We start from the raw sequence: 22,666 nt of genomic DNA, 5'->3' as shown, positions 1-22,666 counted from the left end.
GTGTTGCGAGAATGTGCGAGACTTTGAGGTAACCGCCATTTGAGCGCCATTTTTGACGGTGTTTGTTGTGAACTCTGCGATATTCTGACGGAAACTTCAAGAAATCAGACGTCCAGAGATGCATATCAAAGAAGTCGTGATCGACGGCTTCAAGTCCTACGCCCAGCGGACGGTTGTGAGCGGGTTCGACCCGCTGTTCAACGCCATAACCGGTCTGAACGGCAGCGGCAAATCCAACATCCTGGACTCCATCTGTTTCCTGCTGGGCATCTCCAACCTTTCTCAGGTAAGTTGCTGATTTGCAAGACGTAAGATTTCTTTCCTTGAGATATTCTTTCAGGACTATGCTATCGGTCTGATACTAGGGGTCTCATGTATTTTAAGATGTTAAGGAGGCAAGCTCTTATTTCTCAGTAGACAAAGCGTCATATTTTATTATTTGTACACAACCCTTATTTTGGAAATAAATTATGTGGGGAATTTTGCTAAGGCTTTAGCTCATTCAACGGCATGATAGATTTTTACCTCAGAGGTCTGTATAGCGCAGATAAGACTTAAAGGGGCATATTGTAGAATCTGGTGGGCAAAAACTACAAATAGTAAGAATTTGAAAGACCTACACTAAGATTCACATTTGTAACTTATTTCTTACTTATTTCCAACATATTCCCGTCATTTTGTCACATTTCCACCATTAATAATCGACGAAAAACGCAAAACGTGTAAAATCTGGTTCATTTCCATATTAACTTGCGTCCCGCAAGTTAATATGCAAATAAGCCAGCGTAGAACGCTAAGAAATAATCGGATTGACCGTTACGGTCGGAGATCGAGCGTCATAGGAAAATCACCACAAGTGATCAAACTTCAGAACGTCGCACGTTCGATCGCGTGTTCGGCGATGGTTCGACAAAATGGCGGACAAGTCAAGTGGTGGTGGGGATTGCGTATACAATTTTTTTAAGACGTCCGCACGATACTGCAAAGTCGCATCCATACGTGATGAATATTGCTGTGCAGTGTAATAAGGTAGATTCAACTAATGATGTAGAAAAATGATCAAAAACAAAGAATTTTTTTTATGCTCATGTCACAATATGCCCCTTTAAAGTGGTGAAATAATCAATTTTTTTCTATTCTGGCTCCTGACAGATCGATCATGATGTGTGAATTGTGATATGAAATTATGGTGAAATAATGAAATTCACAATTTTGAACTTCGACAAAGATGGAAAATAGATTGTTACAAATGCTTCAACCAAATTATGGTACTTCATTGGTATTTTCTTTGTACATGACATCGACAGAATAGCAGTTTGCAACCTGATATCAATTTTAACATGCCTACTGAATCATCTGAATGATGTGACATCTGAAAACCTCTTTGGATATATAAATGTCTGACATCATGACATTGACCAGCAAAGATTGATTGATTGATTGATTGATTGATTGATTTCTTCTGTCTGTTCTTCCCAGGTGCGAGCGGGCAGCCTGCAGGAGCTGGTCTACAAGAGCGGCCAGGCCGGGGTAACCAAGGCAACCGTTACCATCACGTTTGACAACACCGACAAGAAGCAGAGCCCTGTGGGATACGAGTCGTATGACGAGATTACCGTATCCAGACAGGTTAGACTAAGAAATACATGTATTTGTTTGAACATATAGGTTTTGTGAGCATTCATTGTGTGAAATTATCTTCTTGCTTCCATTGCTATATTCAAATAGACTTAGACTGAATATAGCATGCTAAGGGTAGTCAACTACGGAGAGAGGGTCCAACAGGCGACCCTCTCTCCGTAGCTGACTACACTCTTTTTGGCCAATTTCTACTATTTTCTCAGCAATCCGTGGAGCCTGGTAAGGCCCTCATTTCATGTAGGATTATCAGCAGGCTGGAAATAAATGTAACAGTTTGGGGGGTGGGGGTGGTGATGATTCCAAGCCCTGCCATCATAAGTTCTTTTATGTTTTACCAATGCACAAGTGATAGATTTTATAGATATTAAAAACAACTTTGCAGTGCCATATATTTAGCATAAATCTATTGGAAATGAGGAAAGAACCTTCTGGAACGATAAAAAGAAAAGCTGCAATTTCTTGTAAGAAAACATATCTCTTCTCTCCTCCAGGTTGTGATCGGTGGACGTAACAAATACCTGATTAACGGCAGCAATGCCAGCAACACACGAGTTCAGGACCTCTTCCACTCTGTCGGTCTCAACATCAACAACCCTCACTTCCTCATCATGCAGGTGAGCATGGGGTTGCCATACCAACTGTTGCCATGGTTACCATTAGACAAATTATATAATCTGCACAGGACTTATACTAGCTGACCAGAGCACCCCATGGGCTCAATGGTGTTTGCTATGAGGAAAAAAGTAACAGTGGCGTTGTGTGTGTGTAAGGAACACATGTACATGTGTGTGTGATTACCGGGAAATTGGGCATCCTCTGGGCGTCCCCTGGCTGCAAAAGGAGAGTGTCGAATTTGTCTGTGTAAGGTGTATAGATTAGATGACCTCCCTGCTTGTAAATAGCCTGGCCCCATTAGCCCATTAGAATTGTTAGCCCTCAGCAGTCAATCCCACTCAAATACTTTAAAATAATTTTGAATAGTATTTGCATGTGTTTATTTCAGCTAGGTTTTGGTCCCCCAAGCAGTTTATTTTAATACTGCAACAATTTGCATGTTTATTGCGTATGTTTTTTTCAGGGCCGCATCACGAAAGTGTTGAACATGAAGCCTCCCGAGATCCTCTCCATGATCGAGGAGGCCGCCGGGACCAGGATGTACGAGAGCAAGAAACAGTCCGCCCAGAAAACCATCGAGAAAAAGGACGCCAAACTCACCGAGATCAACACTGTAAGTTTACCTGGCAATACTGCAGTGTAATGAACTGGCAAATGTGGTTATGTTTGTGTGTACTAATTTAAAAATGTCTTTGAATTTCAGATTTTCTTATGATATGTTGAAAATCTTGTCTTGTCTACCATTGTTTTGTTGTGAAGTTAATCAATGTAAATCATGAAGTCATTGTGGCTGTTGTTTGATTCTAATGATTTTTTGAATTTCTTTATCACAGATCCTTGAGGAAGAGATCAGCCCAACTCTTACACGGTTGAAAGAGGTACTTTTTCTTTGACTATGTAGACTGAGATCAAGTTTGAGGATTTATAAAATACATGTAGCATTTGTGGTTTTAGGCGTGTGTCTGTCTTATCAATTCCCAAAACTGCTTCTGCTCAAAATGTCTTGTCTGTCGCTGACTGACTGTTTTTGTTGCCTCCACAGGAGCGCTCCAACTACCTGGAGTACCAGAAGGTTCTACGTGAGATTGAACACCTGTCCCGTCTGCACGTGGCATACCAGTTCTTCTGTGCAGAGGTACAATGCCTTACTATTACAGTAACTCCAATGATCATACATGATTGGACATTGTGGCTTTGCCGTGGTGTGATGGCAGAATGTTTGGCACAGAACCCAGAGGTCCTGGATTCGAGTATGAAATGCCTGCACATAACATGCAATTTGCAAAGAAATAAAAACTGTGGGTAAATTTTTGTAGAACCGGTAACCTTGTAATTGTACTGACCCGTAAACATATCATTGGATTTGGCAGCAGGGAAATAATTAAGAAATGATATCCTGGCATTCTCTGCATTGCTTCTCCCAGTAGAGTCGACATGTACAGTTTTCCCTTTCAATGTTCATCACAATTTTTTCTGCTTCAATTTTCCACAGGAAACCCAGAAACGTTCTGCCGAGGAGCTTGCTGAGATGACTGACAACATCAAGCAGTTCCAGCAAAGGCAGCAAGAAGTAAGATATATTCTCTATCATTTAGAGCTACAGAACTTCAACATGTTCGTATCAAATTTTTCTAGTCTTTTTGCAACACAGAGTTCATCTTCTGTTTGAATTTCTCTTGTTTGTAACCATGTTTTGATGTTGTCTACAGATTGACCAAAAGATTGCCAAAATCAACGAAGCGGTCCAAGAGCTGGAGAAGAAAAGAGACGAGGTACTCACGGCTTCTGTGTGAATATGAGTAGAACCCACTTTGTATACTGTAATGTATATACTGTAATGTAATGTACCCTGGGTCCATTATGTCGGGTGTTAGTGGATCATAACCATTCTTGTCAGCTCCTGACTTTAAAAAGAAACTCAGCAATTCCATACACACTCTAGTTCACTTGCTCGCTTGCTTGCTTGAACTCAAACAAGCTTATTATGACACCTCCATGACTGCCTCCATTTCTTCCCATTCTCCATTAGATCAACCAGTGCATTTCTGTCTTATATTAGCCATGAGAACAAAGCAACCCCCAATACACTACACTACCTTTCCCAGGAAACCGGAGGACAGATCCAGACCCTCGAGACTCGCCTGGGCGACGAACAGAAGAATGACGCCAAGGCTCAGAGCAGTCTGGACAACAAGAAGGAAACACTCAACTCTGAGAAGAAGAAGAAAAAGGACATCACCAAAAGTATTGATGAGGTGAGTGTGGTATAAGTTAGAGGTTTGATATGACATGCTGAAGTTTATTAGCATTTACACCAGAGATGTATTACCAAGGTCACACCAGTGAATTTCCTTGGTTCTCGGAAATTGAAATTTAACAAGACGCAAAGATGAAATTGAGAGCTGGGAGGAAATTTTGCATCAGACTATCATAGTTCACTTCCTTAAACTGTATATCAAACTCAAAGTAGAGACTTTCTTCTCTATGGCTCTGTTTCCATGTTTAATTTCCATTTAAGAATATTTTTATTATCATTTGAGAACACATGAGTTAAGGAAAAAAGTGAAAATGATCTCAGTGTTCTTGTTGATTTCCCACTTCGTTCAGCATAGTTGTTTTTTAAATTCTGAGAACAGCATATGAGATTGATCTGGCCTAACAATTGTCTGTGACGGAAATGTATGACAAAGTTGTTTCCATGTCTCCACAGGACAACGCAGCCCTGAAGACGAAGGAGAAGGAAGTGGAGAAGTTGGCCACCGCCCAGCAGAAGCTGGAGAAACAGGCTAAGGAGGACGCCGACGCCCACACGGCAGCGCAGAAACACTTCCAGGCCGTCTCCGCTGGGCTCAGCAGTAACGATGAAGGGGAGGACGCCACACTGGCCGAGCAGATGATGGGTGGGTTGATTGATTGATTGCAGGGATCTCCCCAGAAATATAGATCTAGAGCAGGATGGGGGGAGGGTGCCAAGCATGTAAAAAAAAAAACAAACTAAGATGCCTGTTGTGAGGGGGGAGGTCTGTTGCATTTTGCCTTTTCCTGACACAAATGGAAGTCATTTCCTACAACTTCAGCTTTGCATCTTGTCTACAATTAATGAAGTTCGGAGCAAAATTACAGGGGAATATTGGAAGAAACATCCTAGCTCTGAAAATCAACAGGATGGAGCTGGGATGAGAACAGGGTGGAGGAGCGCCACTGTTCCATAAATCTTTAGGGAGATCCCTGGATTGAACTAATTTGTTTTGAATGTGCTATCTACTCGTAAAAGGACCCAACACACTTCTCGAGAAGAGTAGGGGTGACCTGGTGTACTTCGCCAAAAACGTGCGAGTCGCATTGACCTAATAGCTATCAAAAAAGTAACATGCTTCGTCCTCAGTCTGAGGTTCGACTACCATCACTGAGTACTCTCTATTTATCATGGGTTAGTGTATTAATTGATTGATCGATATTTGATTATTGTAATTCAGCAATGCGATCGAAATCTGATAGTTTTCCAAAAAAGGTTGGTCCAAGAGTTACATGTATTTTTCTCTTATGCTAAATTTTGCTTATCTTGATATGAAAAATGTTTTTCAGCTGCAAAGGATGAAATCAGCAAAGTCGACACAGACACCAAGCAAGCACAGATGAAGTGAGTACATAACGTTCTTTGTCAGCATGCCCTCATTATGGACCACTCATATAAAAGAATATTTGTATGAATTGATATTAAAAGTATATTGATTTTTAGGTAAGCTAAGTCTGAGTAATAACTTTGATAAGTTGCATATCAATGTAAAGGAATAGGACATGTTTTTAGCAGTGTTTTTCTTGATTATATATGTGCTGGTTTCCAAATGCTGCTGTGTTCTGATGGCTTCCCCCTTCTCAGCGATTCGAAAACAGTGCATAGCTATAAAAACAGGAATATAAAAACACTGTCCAGAGCCTACTATGAGACACTTTTCTTGTCCAATTCATGCTGATATGATTTGGTGCTCCACCCTAGACTGAAGCATGCAGAGGAGGAGGTGAAGAAGAAACGTGCCGAGTTGAAGAAAACAGAGAAGAGCTACGATAAGGACAAGTCGGCTTACGAGGCCATTCAGAAGAACCAGGAGAAACTGGAGGTTAGCGGCCATTTCTTATTTTTTTCTTGATAACAAAGCAACACTTACTTACATGTACTTGATACTTGATAAGGTCTCCTCAACGAACACACACAAAGGGCATATTTCAACTTCAAGATTAACAGGCCGCATCTTCAGAGTCTTAGATAGTGATAGAAATAACCTTAAAGAACAATTTAAACATGTTCATATCCTATTTCCGTACTAATGTTGTATGTGCAACAAGCTATTGATCAGTCCTCTGATAAACCCTCTCAAGTTGAACAAGTTTTCTTTGAGAAGTCCTTGAGAACAAATTTGGTACTTAGGTTATTCTGTAGAATGATTTATTTCAGCCTCAGGTTGTTGTGTTGATGCTAAAAGTCATAGTGCAATGTACATCGTTGATTCCTTGTGTTCCAGGCTGAAATGAAGAAGCTTGGCTATGAAGATGGGAAAGAGGAGCGTCTTCTAGAGCAGAAGTACAATTTCACTACTTTTGTATCCCTGCATTTCTGCTTTCAAATACAACTTAAGCTGAAGTAATATTAAAAGCATATTGTTTCTAAGTCTATCATGACCTCTTTTTGGGTACCGTATATTTTCATGTGTGTCAGTTTGCAATGAATACAGTTTGCCATGAATACTTATACTAGATGTAGATTTTCATGTCTTCTCTGTTCCTCCCCCAGACGTGGATTACAGGAGAGCGTGTCTAACCTTCAGGAGAAGGTGGAGACTCTTAAGGCCAGGTGAGACACTCAGGTGTAAATACACGTATAGTATAGCCGTGGAGTCCAAGTCTAATAATATACATTGTGTAGCAGCATGAAATAATATATCAGTAAACATCAATTGTCCCAAGAAGCAAAAAAGTTGGTAATTTTTCTTGTTCTATTTGCCGTCTGTTTGAAAAGAGGAGGCTTAAACTGGCTATCCTTGGATTTTCAAAAAAGACAGAGATAATTGAATACAGGTTAGCCAGATAGTGACGCAATGCTGTTGTACAAATATCAGTTTAAAAGTTGCTGTATATGTTCAAAATGCACATGGAAGCATGGAAATTACCTCTGGCTATACCCCTGTGCAGGTTCCCAAACCTGGATTTTGAGTACCGTGACCCTGAGAAGAACTGGGACCGCACCCGGGTCAAAGGTCTCGTAGCAAATCTCATCACGGTCAATGACGTCAAACACGCCATGGCGCTCGAGGTCACCGCTGGTAACAAGGTAAGGGCTGCGTTTCAACTTAAACCTTTTTTCTTCCTACAGTTTTAACTAAAGGATCACTAAGTTACTAAGTGACTAAGTAAAGGGTTCAAATCCATTTAAACATCATGCCATGGCACTGGAGGTCACCGCTGGCAATAAGGTAAGGGCTTCATATCACAGTCAAAAATCTCGTTTCTCCCTTCAAGTACAACAGGATAATATACAGTGGACAGCAATTTTCTTGTTCTTCTTCCCATGAGGGACAAAGTACGGGGCTAGGGCGGACAGGCCTCATGCCTGGCTCTGAACAACTGTATGTGGTGGCTGTTACAATTGAGCCAGGAAGAGTCCGGAGGGGGTCGGGGGGGTACTAGTAGAAATTAAGTGAGGCGGGCATTGCTCATTTTTCCAGAGAGAAGAGTCGTTCAGCATTTGTGTCACGCTGCTAATCCATTGATGATAGTTATTCAATCTGTCTAAATCATTACTAGAAATTCTGAAAGACACATAGAAGCCCAAACTGCTCCAAGACCCGACATCACAGATAGCTATAGCATTGGTGAAAATTTTTTACCATAATAAAAAATTCATATGTATAGCTGAACCATTAACCCCCTTTGTCTGTTCTCCCCAGTTGTATAATGTGGTGGTTGACAATGAGGTGACGGGTAAGAAGATTCTGGACAAGGGGCAGCTGAAGCGTCGCTTCACTATCATCCCGCTCAACAAGATCAGCGCCCGCGTGGTTTCTACCGACACCATCAGGCAGGCTCAGAACCTGGTAGGTACAGATCTTTCACCAGGTTTGTACTGAAGAGTACAAGCTGCATATCCTGACAGATTTATTTGATCCACTCACACTGGGAAGGACCCCTACTCTTTTAGATAACTGTGGTGGGTTCCATTTACGTGCTTGACCTGTTATTGGCCTATCCGACCAATGTCCCTAATCAAACCTTAGTAACTCAGTTTTACAGTAAAATGAAGAAATTTGTGTAAATTGCCTTTCTCAAGGGCACAACGTAGGTGCATTTCAGGGGACTCGAGCCCAGCACCTCTGGGTTCTAGGCCAAACAACCTACCATTACGTCACTCCAATGCCTTCTTGTTCCAAATGACAGGATCAACTGAAGTTTTGCAGCCATGTCTTTGTACATGCTGCACTGAAACATCTGTGCCAGAGATAATGTTGCAATTGTTGTGTTCCATCTTCAGGTTGGGAAGGACAGTGCCAACGTTGCCCTGTCCCTGGTTGGCTATGAGGACGAAGTTAAAGCTGCCGTCAACTATGTGTTCGGCTCCACGCTTGTCTGTGACACTTTGGACAACGCCAAGAAGGTACTACACTCTACTATTGTACACTACTACACAGCATATTCTTGACATTTAAGTCTCATTAAAAATAATAAAACGTTAAAGTTAGAAATAGTATTTCAGATTCAAGCTCTGAAGAGAGGCAGAAGGTTTGTAATTAGGTTCTAGTTTATGTTACGTTGTGAACCCAAATTTGTTTTTTTATGTGCACCTAAATCTTTAGGCCTAGCTTTAACTCGTTTCCATTGTATTATATAAAATCTTAGCATCTTACAACTGTAATAACAAAACTGAATGTTTCTTCAGAATCGTTCAGAACTTTTTCTTATGCATGGCTGCTTTTTTCCCAGGTGACTTTTGACAAGAAGGTGATGACTCGATCAGTGACCCTGGATGGAGACGTGTTTGAGCCTTCTGGGGTGCTGTCTGGAGGTGGGGCTTTGATCTTATATAACCTGCTTTGGCTGTAGGACTTAGTGGTTGGTACAGCTGGCGTTACAGTCACATAGTGGCAGGGTGTTTGGCCATAACCCAGAGGTCGTGGGTATGAGTCCTGGTACCCCTGACTTGTCCTGTTGACGTTGTACCATTGGAAAAGGCACTTAACTCGAATTTCCTCACTTCACTCAGGTAAAAATGAGTGCATACATGTAGTTTCAGTTAGGGATGTCCCTCGGATAGGGGTCCTGTGTTTGAGAAGAGCCACACCTCGAGAACCCACCACACTTGTGGAAAAGAGAAGGGTCCTTCCCAGTTTGAGTTCGTCAAGTGAATCTGTCTGGATATGCAGCTTGTAGTCTTCAGTACAAACCCGGTTTACCAGGTATTCAATGTTTAAAAAAACAAAGGCTGAAAGCTTGTTGGTCTTAACTGTTTGTGTGCTGCTATCTGTCCACAGGTGCCCAGAAGAAGACAGAGTCCATCCTGGCCAAGCTGAACGAGTACAAGTCTGCTAACGAGGAACTGCAGGAGAAACAGCAGCAGCTGGGGGCTGTGGAGAAGGAGCTGCAGGCTCTCAAGAAAGTTGTGGACAAGTAAGTCATTCTCCTTGTAGTAACATACTGGTTTTACACTTAGATTAAGATTTTGATCTCTGTTTGGATAAAATTAGAACCCTGGAATGGCTCCAATCTGGACCAAAAAGTTCATAAAAACATAGCGTTAACATACTTTCATCAAGATTTTTCACTTTGCAAAACTCTTAGGCCACCAAATGGCAGATTACAAAGAAACTGCATGATAGTTAGATATGATAGAGTTAGCCCATTGTAAATTTTTTATTATTTGCTGGTCCCCAACATTTAGTTTGGTACAGATAGAATACTTGAAAACATTTTTCAACTTCTGTTGCCTTTCCATATGTTAAGCGACTAGTGTCAGATGTGACCGTCACCCACAGATGTGACTCTTGTATACATGTACTTATGTCTTGTATACTAGTACTTACATTGACTCAGTAGAAGACTGACAAGCGGCGAGGATGAGTGAGTGAGAGATACTCATATCTTCTTACCCCAGGTACCGTGGTCTGAAGGAGCAGTATGATATGAAGACTCACGAGGCTGAGCTCCTTAAGACCCGCCTTGAGCAGAGCACCCACCACAAGCAGCTGGAGGATATCCAGGGCCTGGAGCAGACAATAGGTGCTGCACATCTAGCTGTTGGGCAGGGCTTGAAATAGATTCTTCTGTAGCGTCTGATTGATTTTAAAGGAGCTGTGTTTTTTAAGATGACCAACTTACGTTACATTTTCTTCTGAAATCTCTGCAAGTTGTGGGAGGATATTTTGAGCCTCGTAAAGCCACATAAAGCTAATCTTAGAGATGAGGTCCCATGGATAGTAACCTTACCTGTAGCTCAGAAGTTGATGAGTTTGAATTCCAACTGTTGTTACCTATCAGACTTTTACACTATTAGAAAGTTTAAGGGTTATGATACTTAGAAGGGACTTCAACTTTCAAGCTCTTGTCCACTGTATTTTGTACTTGTTAAAAAGAGTCAGGGCAACTTCCTCTGTCCGCTGAGCCTGTATATACTGTGCTTGGCATCTGCCCTTGTCAGGGCTATTGGAAGAATAGATTTTACTGAACAAAAAATAGATAGGCACACATTTCATTTTGTATGTTCTTTTGCCTTACTTCAGAGGAGGGAAAGGAGATTCTTGCGGGAGCGAAGGATCGTCAGAAGAAGGCGGCAGACAAGGTGAAGGAGCTTGAGAAGAAGATGAAGGAGGCTCAGCAGCATCGGGAGAAGGAGCTCAAGGAAGCGGAGAAGAACGTGGGGAAGGCCAAGGAGAAGGCCGAGAAGTCTTCCAAGCAGATGAGAGAGAAAGGACAGGTGGGGACTGAGGGTTGTTTCTTTTGTAGTGACCAGATTATCCAAATTGTTTCCTTGTCATATTTCCACGCCAAGCTTTCCCTTATGTATTCACAATATCACCATGAGTTAAGCATTGTTTTGGACTTGTCTGTGCCTGTGTGTTCATTGTACAGGTGAGCAACAACAGCTGGGATTCAGATTCAAACTCCCTACCACCTGGTCCAGAGATAGGGTTGCTAACTACTGGACTATGCATGCACATGTGTGTTTATGTCTGTCTGTCCTTGTGTGTGTGTGTGTGTGTGTGTTGTTATTCCAAAATGAATCATGATTACTGGATCAATCAATCCATCAGATGATTTTTATTTTTTATTTAATATATTTATTTATTTAGATTTACCATATTTGTGGAAGGATTGACATAACAAGTGACTATCACCTTTTCAAGATGTCAACCCAGACCAGACAGGTTTGGATCATCGCACACTGGGGCATGCCCCTACTCTTTTTCGAAAGGTGTGGTGGGTTCTTTACCGTGCGTGGGGTGTGGCTCTCCCCAAACATGGGACCTCCATTTAACGTCCTATCCAAGGGATTGGTTGATTGATTATTTGTTTCTTTGTTGTGTAGGAACTAGAAGCCGTTAAGCTGGAAGGAGATGAGTTGAAGAAGGAGATATCGGGTTACCAGGACCAGATGAAGGCAGTGGACCAGGCCATCGCTGGGTACGAGGAACAGGTCGAGGAGCTCAAGAAAAAGGCAGCAGAGACAAAGGTCAGAAATGATATAAAAATTTTAACTTTATTTTTCAGCACAAGTATACACTCTCAAAATGTTGGTGCTTGATGGCTTCTTCATCCTCCTTACTGGGTTGTTCATTGATCATTGTTCTCCTGAATGGGAATATTTTTGGAAACAATCATGATACATTTGTACTTTGATTAAAACTAACTCAGTTGAACTGTTCTGGCAAATGACAAACTTTCATTTCTTTAGGCATACATAAGAAGTTTATACACTGTAAAATACGGCTAAAACTTAAAAGGAGGTAGGATATCACATGTACATTGTGTATGTAATTACCAGGGAAACAGGGTGTCCCCTGCAAAAGAGGGCATCTAATTTCTTCGTTTTCTTAGCTTAGGGCATCCAGAAGACGCCCTGATGCCCTCCTAGCTAATAGCCGGTCTGACCTAAAGTTTTTGTTGCCTTGCCTGTAGAAATCTGTGGAGGCTGCCCAGGCAGATCTGAACAAAGCACGGGAGGCGCTGCGGGAGTGTAACAAGGAGATCGGCGAGCGCAACAAGGAGACCAAGGAGCTGGAGAAGGAGAAGAACGAGGCTCAGCTCAAGATCCAGGAGCTCGAGCACAAGGTCACCAAGCACAACAAGGACAGCAAGGACGCCGCAAAATCGGTGAGGAAAAAAAGTTTACTGGAAGAATCGGATCACCTTCTTGCAGATTGTAAAGACGTTTTAAATAAACTTACACTAAAAGTATGAAGATTAGGGAAGGGATTCAATGAGTTTACCTGTTCTCAAATCATTGCAAGATCCTAGTGGCTGTGATTTAGTTGTCATTCAATGTCCACTTTTCATTCTGAAAAGATATTACGAACCCTTTTCAATACTTGAAGCAACACTTTTAGATCTCATCACAAATTTATGCTGAAACATTTAAACTGCTTTTGTACAGTTTGTCCAAGGAATCAAGGATTGTTTTTCCTTCCAACATATAAAAATTTTATTTGGCATGTTTCTAGATCTGTACCAAGTGCTCAACAAGCACCCTCAATGTAGTTTTGAAGAGCAGCAGCAGATTCAAAATTAGCTTGAAGTCATTTTGTGGCAATACAAATATATGTTTAGGCTTGTTTTTCATCCCCTAACTATGAAAACTTCATGTGATGCTTCTCTCTACCAGGTGGAGCACATGCTGAACAAGTATGAGTGGATCGCGTCGGACCGTAAGTTCTTCAACCAGCCAAACACGCCGTACGACTTCAAGGCCAACAACCCGAAGGAGGCGGGGCGTCGTCTGCAGAAGCTGGAGGAGACGAAGGACAAGCTGAGCAAGAACGTCAACATGAGGGCCATGAACATGCTGGGCAAGGCTGAGGAAAAGGTACAGACAGTCGTGTGTTAAGAAATGTGTGCACTGTAGTTAACAGGCAAGTCTGCTTGTGGAACAGAAGGTAGTGAGTGTGAATCCCAGCTCACTAAACATGAGGGCCATGAACATGCTGGGCAAGGCTGAGGAAAAGGTACGGACAGTCGTGTCTTTAAAATGTGTCTGCTTGGAACAGAAGATTGTCTGCTTGGAACAGAAGATTGTGAGTTTGAATCCCACCTCCCAAACTTTCTCTGTCTTATCTAGAGGTGCACTCCTTTTTTAAAAGAGGACATGATGTCTCCTGTGGTCCCTCTGTTCATTGTGCATGTACATGTACTTACTCCAAAGAAATTGAATCTTTCCAGTAGCATGCATGTCGGGTGAGCGATACATCCGGGATCAAACGGAGTTAGTTTCTAGTTCCAGAGGCATGGTCGCTAAACACTGGACTACACGCCCTACCAGGCATATATGTGTAAGAACTTGATTAAAGGATTCTTGCTTTTTTGTTGTTGTTTTCAGTACAACGACCTGATGAAGAGGAAGCGTATTGTGGAGAACGACAAGGCCAAGATCAAGACTGTCATCCAGGAGCTGGACAAGAAGAAGAACGAGGCTCTCAAGAAGGCCTGGGAGCAGGTCAACAAGGTACTAGAGTAGACTCAACATTTATATGCACTTATTTAAACCTATGTAGAAACAACTTGAGTATTAGTTCTTGTCGCTTGAAACTCAGAAAAACAGTTTGAAATTTGTGTAATTAACTGTAAAGTTTGATGAACATGTCTTTGTAACTATAGTATAGGTTCTGGAGTTAAAATAGAAGCAAAGACACTAAACTATCTAGGGAAGCTTGTTCTCGAGTGAAACTTTACTCTGTGTGTTAAAGTAAGCAATAGATTTTCTATATTGCTAGTGTCTTTCCAAAGTCACAAGTGTTTTATTCATCGTACATACAGTGATGTGCATGCTTCCTTGGTATGTAAACTTTGTCAACTTACCCCCTCCCCCCCTCCAGGATTTTGGGTCCATTTACTCCACCCTGTTGCCGGGAACTGACGCTAAGTTGGCCCCGCCCGAGGGTCAGACCGTTCTTCAGGGGCTGGAGGTCAAGGTGGCGTTCGGAGATGTCTGGAAGGAGTCGCTCAGCGAGCTAAGTGGTGGACAGAGGTGAGACAAGAACTCTTGTTTATTTATTCATTTGCTAATTATTTATTACTGTATTGATGTTTATTACATATAGTACATGTATATTATTATATGTTTGTGACTCTTATCTGTGGCCCTCTACTCAACCTTGTATAGTCTTTGACTTGACTTGTGCACTCTCGAGTGTTGCAAATTTGTATGAGCATTCATGCGCACCTTTTACCAGAACCTGGTGTCACAGCAAAAGACATGACAGAGACAACTAGAGTTTCATTTCTTGTGTTATCTCCAGGTCTCTGGTAACCCAGTCCCTTTGCACATTTTGTAGGAATCAAATCAAAGCTATCGGTGTCACAGAAAAAGACATAACAGAGACAACCAGAGTCTCAACCCTTGTTTTTATCCCCAGGTCTCTGGTAGCCCTGTCCCTGATCCTGGCCATGCTGCTGTTCAAACCTGCTCCCATCTACATCCTGGATGAGGTGGACGCAGCGCTGGATCTGTCTCACACTCAGAACATCGGCCGTATGATCAAATCTCACTTCAAACACTCACAGGTAAGATCTCACAGTCACACACAGAACATCGGCCGTATGATCAAATCTCACTTCAAACACTCACAGGTAAGATCTCACAGTCACACTCAGAACATCGGTCGTATGATCAAGTCTCACTTCAAACACTCACAGGTAAGATCTTACACTCAGAACATCGGCCGTATGGTCAAATCTCACTTCACAAACACTCTCAGGTAAACCATTTCCCATCTCATAGCTATGTTGGGTTGAATAAGTCTTCCAGGTAACTGGCATGCTTGCACCACAATCATCCATCGTTGATTAAACTACTAGTACTACTATACATTGTGCTTAGAAAGTTGGTCAAAAGCTGTAGAAGGATGGATGACAAGCTAACATAAAAGATTGTATGTTAATAACTTCCATAAGTTAGCACTAACTAGTTTGTACAGCAAGCAAAGAAATGAGTTCATTACATCCTGATGTAGGCAACTGACAAGTTGCTGAAGCATTGGCTAGGAATCTTAAAGGTTTTCTAAGAATCTTATTTTTCAAACAACAAAGTGTCTTGATCCAACTGTCCCTGTGTTTCTCTAGTTCATTGTGGTGTCACTGAAGGACGGTATGTTCAACAACGCCAACGTCCTCTACAAGACCAAGTTCGTGGACGGCGTCTCCACGGTTACGAGGTACGCCCAGAGCAACCCCACCTCTCGTCCCGTCCACGCCTCCGGTACAGGGGGAGGGGTGCTTGAAGACGGAAGAGCCAAGAAGAAGAGAAGAGGGGCAGCAGCAGGAACAACTGCGTAGACAAATTTTGATGATAAATTTATTTCTGTGATATCTTGATGTTCATACGCAAGACAAACGCTTGTTGTGAACATCTTATTTTGTACAAAGACTCCAGTAGGTTAAGAAAATCCATGTAATGACCCAGGTGCATTCGTGTACTTAGTTATTTAAGTCATACCTTCATTGTGTGTTGTTCTTAGATATGAGACTGATATAGAAGTAGTGACTGTAGGTAGGGCTGTGTTACGAAAAACAAGATAACGGGTAGTTTTTTTTATCCTACATACATGTACATGTACCTCTGCAGTTTACCCTTCTTCCTACTACCTAACACCATTACAAATTTGGTGCCAAAGGGCTACTTATGCAGGGAGAAGAGTAAAATGATCTGTCATTTTTTTCTATCTTTTTTGCCCTGTTTTGTTTTGACAGTACAGCCCTAAAATCGTTTTTATCAACAAATAACTTCTCCTTGCTACATCTTGTGCCATTGAATCATGTGATTAGAGACTGAACATCTCCAATTTGAAAACAAGTCTATGAATTGGATAATTTTCTCCACAATGTTGTACTTTAATGTTTGTTGAAAACAGGCATCCTTGCTGTCTATTGTTTGTCCTCTGTGAACCTCGTGTTCTTACTCTTCACTGTCTTCTCTACAGCAATGAGATGTACATTTTTAATGGATCTCTGCATTTTTTTACCTATACAATGAATAAAATCTTTTGTCACTTTGAATTCTTTTGTTCCTTTTTTAAATCAGTATGTTGTCCATTTATTACTGTTACTAGCCTAGGTATGTTTGTTCTTAACCCTTAAGCTGCCAGGTTTTTTAGCCAAGTAAAAATCAAAAATGTTTGACCCCTAACCTCCCTCACGAAACACCCGGCGGCGCTAACTCCCCTAACTTCACGGCTTCACGCGCTACACGCACGCAAAGCTGTTTTGTTCTGGGTAATACCCTATCCCGGTTATAACCGGGTCCAGCACACAAGGCATATTTCTGTATCCCTAGTTAAGTCGGGACTGGCAGCTTAAGGGTTAATCTTTACGCAGTATGTCTTTTTCTGAAACAATAAGATTAGTTATTGGGTCTAATTATTAACAGCCACCTCATCTATCTATTAACAAAATACTGGGTGAAGTCATGAATGTACTACAGTCAAACCTGTACAAGTACAGTACCCACCTCTACTTGGGGCAACTTAAGGACAACTTGGCTAATGTGACCACTTTGTGATGGACCCTTAGATAATTTTCCACTGGGAATCCTGTATAAAGTGACCACTTGGCCACATAGACTATATTTATCAGTCCCCTGAGTGGTCTTAGACAGTTCTAACTGCACATGTATGTTTAAAAACTCTTTGCTGACTATAAAATGTAGAATTGTTATGTCCAACATTTAAACAGGTCCTCATCTGCCTTCCTGTCAAAATTTGCCTGAAACTCGATTTTCTTGACTTCGCTGAATCCCTCGGCTGTCGTTGGCTCCTCAAAGTTTTTCTTGAAGACATTGTAGGCGACATCCGGAATGCGGCGGACTTTCCCCTTGGTTTGCGTCTGACGGAAGTAGTTCAGGTGGTGGGCAAGGTCAAATGGGGTCACCATCTGAAAACACCTGACTGGAACACCTGCAGGTGTGGTAAATACAGGTGTCAATTGGGATAAAGACTTAGACCAACTTTTCTTTTGACTCAGATGTACGTAAATTCTACTTTCCCTACAAGTAGGAGGGAAAGATCATTAAATGTAAAAGGGGAAATGTTCATGGTGGTTTTATGTTCACATTTTTCACGGAGACCTCTTCAACGTGAAGACAAAACCACTGAACATTTCCCTTTTTTAAGTAAAACCCTGCATTGCAGTTTCAATCGTGAAGTTAAAACCACTGTGAACACTACATTTTCTCCCTACTATGAAACACTACAGGTACATTACACTTTCTTATCAAGTAAGAGGGAGATATTTTTACATTCTATGTGGTACCTTGGATACCAGGCCAGAAGGAAACCATATTCCAATTATTTGCAGAGTATCATATTAGAGTCCTTGGATAATGTTTATCAAAGGTTTGAATAGATGGAAACTATTAAAGTGTTAACAAGCTTATAATATTACCTGCTTTTTTGGCTATAGCGATGTACTCAGCTCTGACAGCCTTGCTGCTGTTAGTGTTGTCAATCACAACACTCTTGCCACTCTTCAAGGCATCTTTGGTGACCTGTAGGGAATACAACAAGACTACAACACCAAGCTTTCTTGCAGAGAACTTAAAGCGTGGATGATAGACCTTTAGTGGGATCAGACTACAGCTACATTTTGTAACAAGGCAGGCATCTAAGACTAGACTAGAGCATCTATTCTTGTGAGAAGCCTTGGTACCATCCTCCATAGTTACTGCTTGCTCCTCCAATTCACTTGTCTTCAGGGTTATTTTGTGGTTTTCATTTTTTTCCAGTGCTATCACATGTCATCTTTGTGGTAGGAACTTGTGACATAAAGTCAGTAGTGTACATACTTGAGTATATGTTTAATCAACTATACGTTTGTAGCACTGGTATATAGACACCTTTCTTGACAAAGCTTTTGTTGTATCGTACCTGTAGGCAGCGTATTGTCTTACCTGCTGACACTTGGCCTGTGTCTTGAGAGTGTCCCTGTTGATTGCAGTGTAGCCGTGAGCTGCTAGGTGGCGCTTGCAGAAGGTGCTCTTGCCTCCAGCGGGTGGGCCCACCAGGACAACCACCTCCTGTTTCTGTGGGTTTGAAAATTAAAAAAATTGTAGAAGCTTTTCATAGGTGCAATGACTTGGTGAGTAGCGTGAACACCTTGCAAACGGTTGGTCATGAGTTTGATCCCTGGCCATCGATATCATCATCTTGTCGTGAAGGTTTCACAGATGTCCTATCAGCCGTCAAGTCAACTACCAAAGACTTTAGAAAATGGCACATACTGCTTTCTCTTCTCAGCACTCGTAGAGCATCAGTATATGAGAAAGAGTATGGCAGGTGAACACACTACTACTTGTAGACTCGCTCCCTACTGTAGTGAAGCTGTGTGGCCCAATGCCTTTGGACAAAGATATGCACTATGTACAGTGCAGGGGGGAATTCAACTAACTAACATAACTTTCACTAGTTTCAGCAGCTTTTGTGTAAAGGTTAGGAGCTTGACATGGAAGGAATAAAACTCTGAATTCCTCTGACCTTGGAATGGTATTCCGTTGTGACCTTGGCAGCAGGATGGTTGGTCAGGAAGTCTTTGGGGTCAAAGGTCCTCCACTCAAACGGAGCAGGTTCCTCTCCCATAAAGAACTCCTCAGGTGTAAAGAACTTCACACCTGTAGAAAGAACAAGCAGCTGTAAGAAAGTACAAGTTAAGCTTTTCTATACAGAAACCAGTGGGTATTTAGCCTGTGTTACACAGTCCCATGCTTCCTGGGGCTGATTTGGCCCCCGTACTTCCTTAGAGCTTGTTTCTATGGTATACAACAGAATGTATCAAAGTAGAGAAAACCTTTCCAAGAGCTACCAATATGACCTCAGGATTCTTTATCATTATGATAACCTGTCCAATCGAGGATAGAATCTCCTTGGGCCAATTGATTGGCTGTGAGACAATGTGGCATATGGAAAGAAGCTCACAATCTTCCTAATCAACCTGATCTGCTTGGAGAGCACTTCAAAATGTTATAACAGGCCTTACTAACCACAACAAACATTTAAATCTTGAAAAAGATCTCAGGACTAATTTCAGTATTGCTCATACTAACCCAGGTTTGCAGCAAACTTGCGATCAGAGCAGTTGAAGTCCTTTGGTTTGCCTGGAGCCCATTCTTTAGCTCTGCCTGCTGCATCTCCTGTGGGATACAAAAGTCGCAAAGATAAATCTAGCATCTGGTTGACATCAATTCTTGTGATATCCTTGTTACCTCAGACATCAGTCATGCAGAAAGAGCAGAACAGGAAGGTAACATTGAGAGAAATCATATTTTTTCTAATCTTCTTTCCTGGGCATGGAAAGACACTAAAATTTCTTGTACATGAAAAGCCGCCAGCCCAGGCAGCTGCCATCCTCTGTATAACTTATATATCTTCTGTGGCTGGTAGTGCAATCATGAATGCAGCTCCCTAGAGTGTCACATAGTCACATAGTCTTAAACAGAGACGAGTCCGGTTTGCTGGCCACTGCCATCGGGCCAGCGAGGAGATTGTCTCATCTCTCACACTGTGGAAACCACACGGGAAAACACACTCCAGGAAACTGACCTTCCCAAGGACTATCTCAAGGGACACAGGGATTGAGTTGGAGGACTTGGGAGCAGCCATGTCAGACAGACTGATGTGGGCCTCGGTTGTACAAGGGCTCGCCCCGTCCTCTGCTGCAGAGGTCGACGGATGATGATGATGATGATGCAGCTTGCCAGTGCTTGAGTATAACCAAGAACGCCAGGTTGTCTCTACTCTTTCCAATAAGTGTTCTGTCCATACAGGAAGTTTTAGGGTTTACTTACCCACATATGTGCAGGAGTTGCGGTCCACTGCCACTCCCTGGTTCGCTTCCCGCTCCATGTACTCCCACATCTCGGTGCTTGGCTTTCGGTACTCACTCTCACCTGTGGAGATGAACACCTGGAAAGAGCAAGCAAAAATATGAACATCAACACATTTTGATCCTCCTGTATGTGACAGACCTAGCAGAGGTGGTATGTTATAGTTTTGTGGGGTGGTGACCTGAGGAAGGGACCTGTACTCTCTGTATAATTCTCTTGTAGCAGCATCTGCTTGTTAACCAGAGGGTTGTGAGTTTGATTCTCACTATTGTCATTCACCTGACTTGCAAGATACAAATCGTCCACAGTACCATTGCTATCATCAACAAGGCAACAGAGATGGCAGATTCCACACATTTGCTCATACTGCTTTGCAAATACACACTGTCACACAGACAGACACACCAAGAACTTTGTCGCAAGAACAATAATTTACTCCCTGGGCTGTGAAGGAAAAAGCAAAGGAATTACATAAAATCTTTGCCACAATAGACCAAAGATAACCTACTTGTATAGATTTAGGTGGCATCTAAACACCTATCCTTCTTAAACCAAGCTGGCTCAAGAAACCTTTCCTCAGTGCTAAAGTGGAAACCTCACCTGTACAGGAATGCCCAGTGCACTGATGACATCCTCTATCTTCTGCAGCAGACCCTTCACATCCTGCCGCCCCTTCTCTATCCCCCCCTGATTGGTGAACAGCACGACCTTTGACCCTGCCTTGTGCAGCTCCCTCAGCCTATCAGTTGACTTCTGGTTGAACAGGAACTTCCAGTCAGCAGGACCTGTGTGTTATGTGTGAATTCGTTTTAGAAAACATGCCATACTTTAGATATTAAATAATTCAGGAGCATCTGATAGAAAAGAGGTTGAATGAAGGGTAGACCCTCGTAATCTGACTACTCAGAATAGATATTAATATTCTACATCTTATTTATTCCACCACACTTGTCTGAAGGTGATACAAAACATTTCCAGTAGTTTACTAGTATTAATAAGGGGAATACAAAAGAAAGAAAGACTGGCTATTTGACAGGAGAGCAATTGTAGGGAGAGGAGTTTAAAAAAAGCTAACATGGCAATGGCTGTCATCCAGTTATGTCATCTGCTATGTAGCAGAGGCCTCTGATCCTGACTTGAAGTAAGGTCTGGCCACTCTTGGCTATAACAATAGTTCATTGAAATACCAGTGTTGAATATTCAACTTATTGTCCCACTGCTATGTCACCTCTGTTGCATACTTTCCTTGCATTTTGTCCTTACCTGTGGGAAAGGTGCGCCCACTCTTGGTGGTGATGACGGTACTGTCCATATCAAACCCCGCCACCTGGCTCTTCCCGGGAAGCCCAGGACCATCCAGGACTATCAGGGGCTTCAGTCCCTTGTTCCCCGGGGGGCCCACTTCCTTCCAGCTGGCATCATACCTGAGATGAATAAAGAACTGGTTACCTACAGTCTGAAAACAGCATTTCTTAGGACTCTGTTTTGCCTTGTTGATCATTCTATCATTCTGTGTTCTTCTCTTGTTCTGCATTTTTCCGGTCAGTCTATCTGAAATTGTCTTTACTACTGCTATTCAATATATCATCATAAGAATCATAATGTTCTATCCCAATCCTTTACCATTTCACAACATTTGCTTGGAGGCTGGCACAACGTTAAATCTTAAATGATGGTCAATGGCATACTCTTCTTTGGGGTTAAACCTAAACTGTACTGTACTGTAGACCGCAGACATCGTATTTGACATTGTGGATCTTGGTCGTTCTAGATCTTTTGTCAAGCTCACCGTCAGTCTTCCTTCAAGACTATAACAATAGGTTAGTACCCCTATCCCCCAAAAGTATGATCCAGCCCACCCACATCTGCCATTGACCCAGTTTTTCCTCAAGAAAATTCCATCATCATCATTAATGCCAAACCCCAATGCATGCCCCTGGGTACCCAAAAAGGTCGGACAGCCCAGGGTAGACAGCCCAGCTTTTTCCGTAAACCCACTTGCCCAAGTTACCTACGTTATTTTGCTCTCCTCTTGTTTGGCCTTCTTGGCCGCCGCCTGTGAGATCCGATCGCTCCTACTTCTCTTGGACATGTTCAGGGACAGTAACGGTGACGTGAATACAAAATCCTGACTATTCCTGGAGGCTAGAAGTCGTACGTACAACGGTGACCGCGCTAACGCTGTGAGTATGTTCAGCAACATGCCATCCCGCTAGGTTTATTGTGTAGGACTATACCAATGAAAACAGTGGGAGGGGTATAAGTGAAATCCATTTACATTACAACGTACCTTTGTCTTACGCCAAAAGTCGAAGATATTTAAGTGACAATTTCTGACAAAAT

The 22,666-nt window shown here is 42.2% G+C and overlaps 2 protein-coding genes across 2 annotated transcripts; one reads left to right on the top strand and one right to left on the bottom strand.

Moving 5' to 3' along the window:
- Positions 1-12: 12 nt before the first annotated feature.
- Positions 13-16,506, top strand: LOC136445360 (structural maintenance of chromosomes protein 2-like). The gene is made up of 28 exons (XM_066443329.1): positions 13-286; positions 1,480-1,629; positions 2,133-2,255; positions 2,720-2,869; positions 3,090-3,134; positions 3,299-3,391; positions 3,749-3,826; positions 3,966-4,028; positions 4,362-4,511; positions 4,967-5,156; positions 5,842-5,896; positions 6,254-6,374; positions 6,777-6,835; positions 7,046-7,105; positions 7,444-7,582; positions 8,199-8,345; positions 8,780-8,902; positions 9,229-9,310; positions 9,777-9,912; positions 10,397-10,521; positions 11,022-11,215; positions 11,828-11,971; positions 12,418-12,612; positions 13,121-13,321; positions 13,832-13,957; positions 14,328-14,479; positions 14,868-15,015; positions 15,574-16,506. Exons 1-28 carry the CDS (start codon positions 119-121, stop codon positions 15,784-15,786), a joined length of 3,630 nt encoding a protein of 1,209 aa, XP_066299426.1. The 5' UTR covers positions 13-118; the 3' UTR covers positions 15,787-16,506.
- Positions 15,790-22,470, bottom strand: LOC136445361 (bifunctional polynucleotide phosphatase/kinase-like). The gene is made up of 9 exons (XM_066443330.1): positions 22,339-22,470; positions 21,587-21,747; positions 20,924-21,108; positions 20,285-20,402; positions 19,544-19,630; positions 18,978-19,111; positions 18,395-18,526; positions 17,890-17,992; positions 15,790-17,402 (listed from the first exon to the last, which is right to left on the bottom strand). Exons 1-9 carry the CDS (start codon positions 22,413-22,415, stop codon positions 17,161-17,163), a joined length of 1,239 nt encoding a protein of 412 aa, XP_066299427.1. The 5' UTR covers positions 22,416-22,470; the 3' UTR covers positions 15,790-17,160.
- Positions 22,471-22,666: the final 196 nt, after the last annotated feature.

Source organism: Branchiostoma lanceolatum, chromosome 11 (genome assembly GCF_035083965.1).
Source record: "Branchiostoma lanceolatum isolate klBraLanc5 chromosome 11, klBraLanc5.hap2, whole genome shotgun sequence".
NCBI lineage: Eukaryota > Metazoa > Chordata > Leptocardii > Amphioxiformes > Branchiostomatidae > Branchiostoma > Branchiostoma lanceolatum.
The sequence above is the reverse complement of the archived record's forward strand: the minus strand, read 5'-3'. Positions and strand labels throughout refer to the sequence as shown.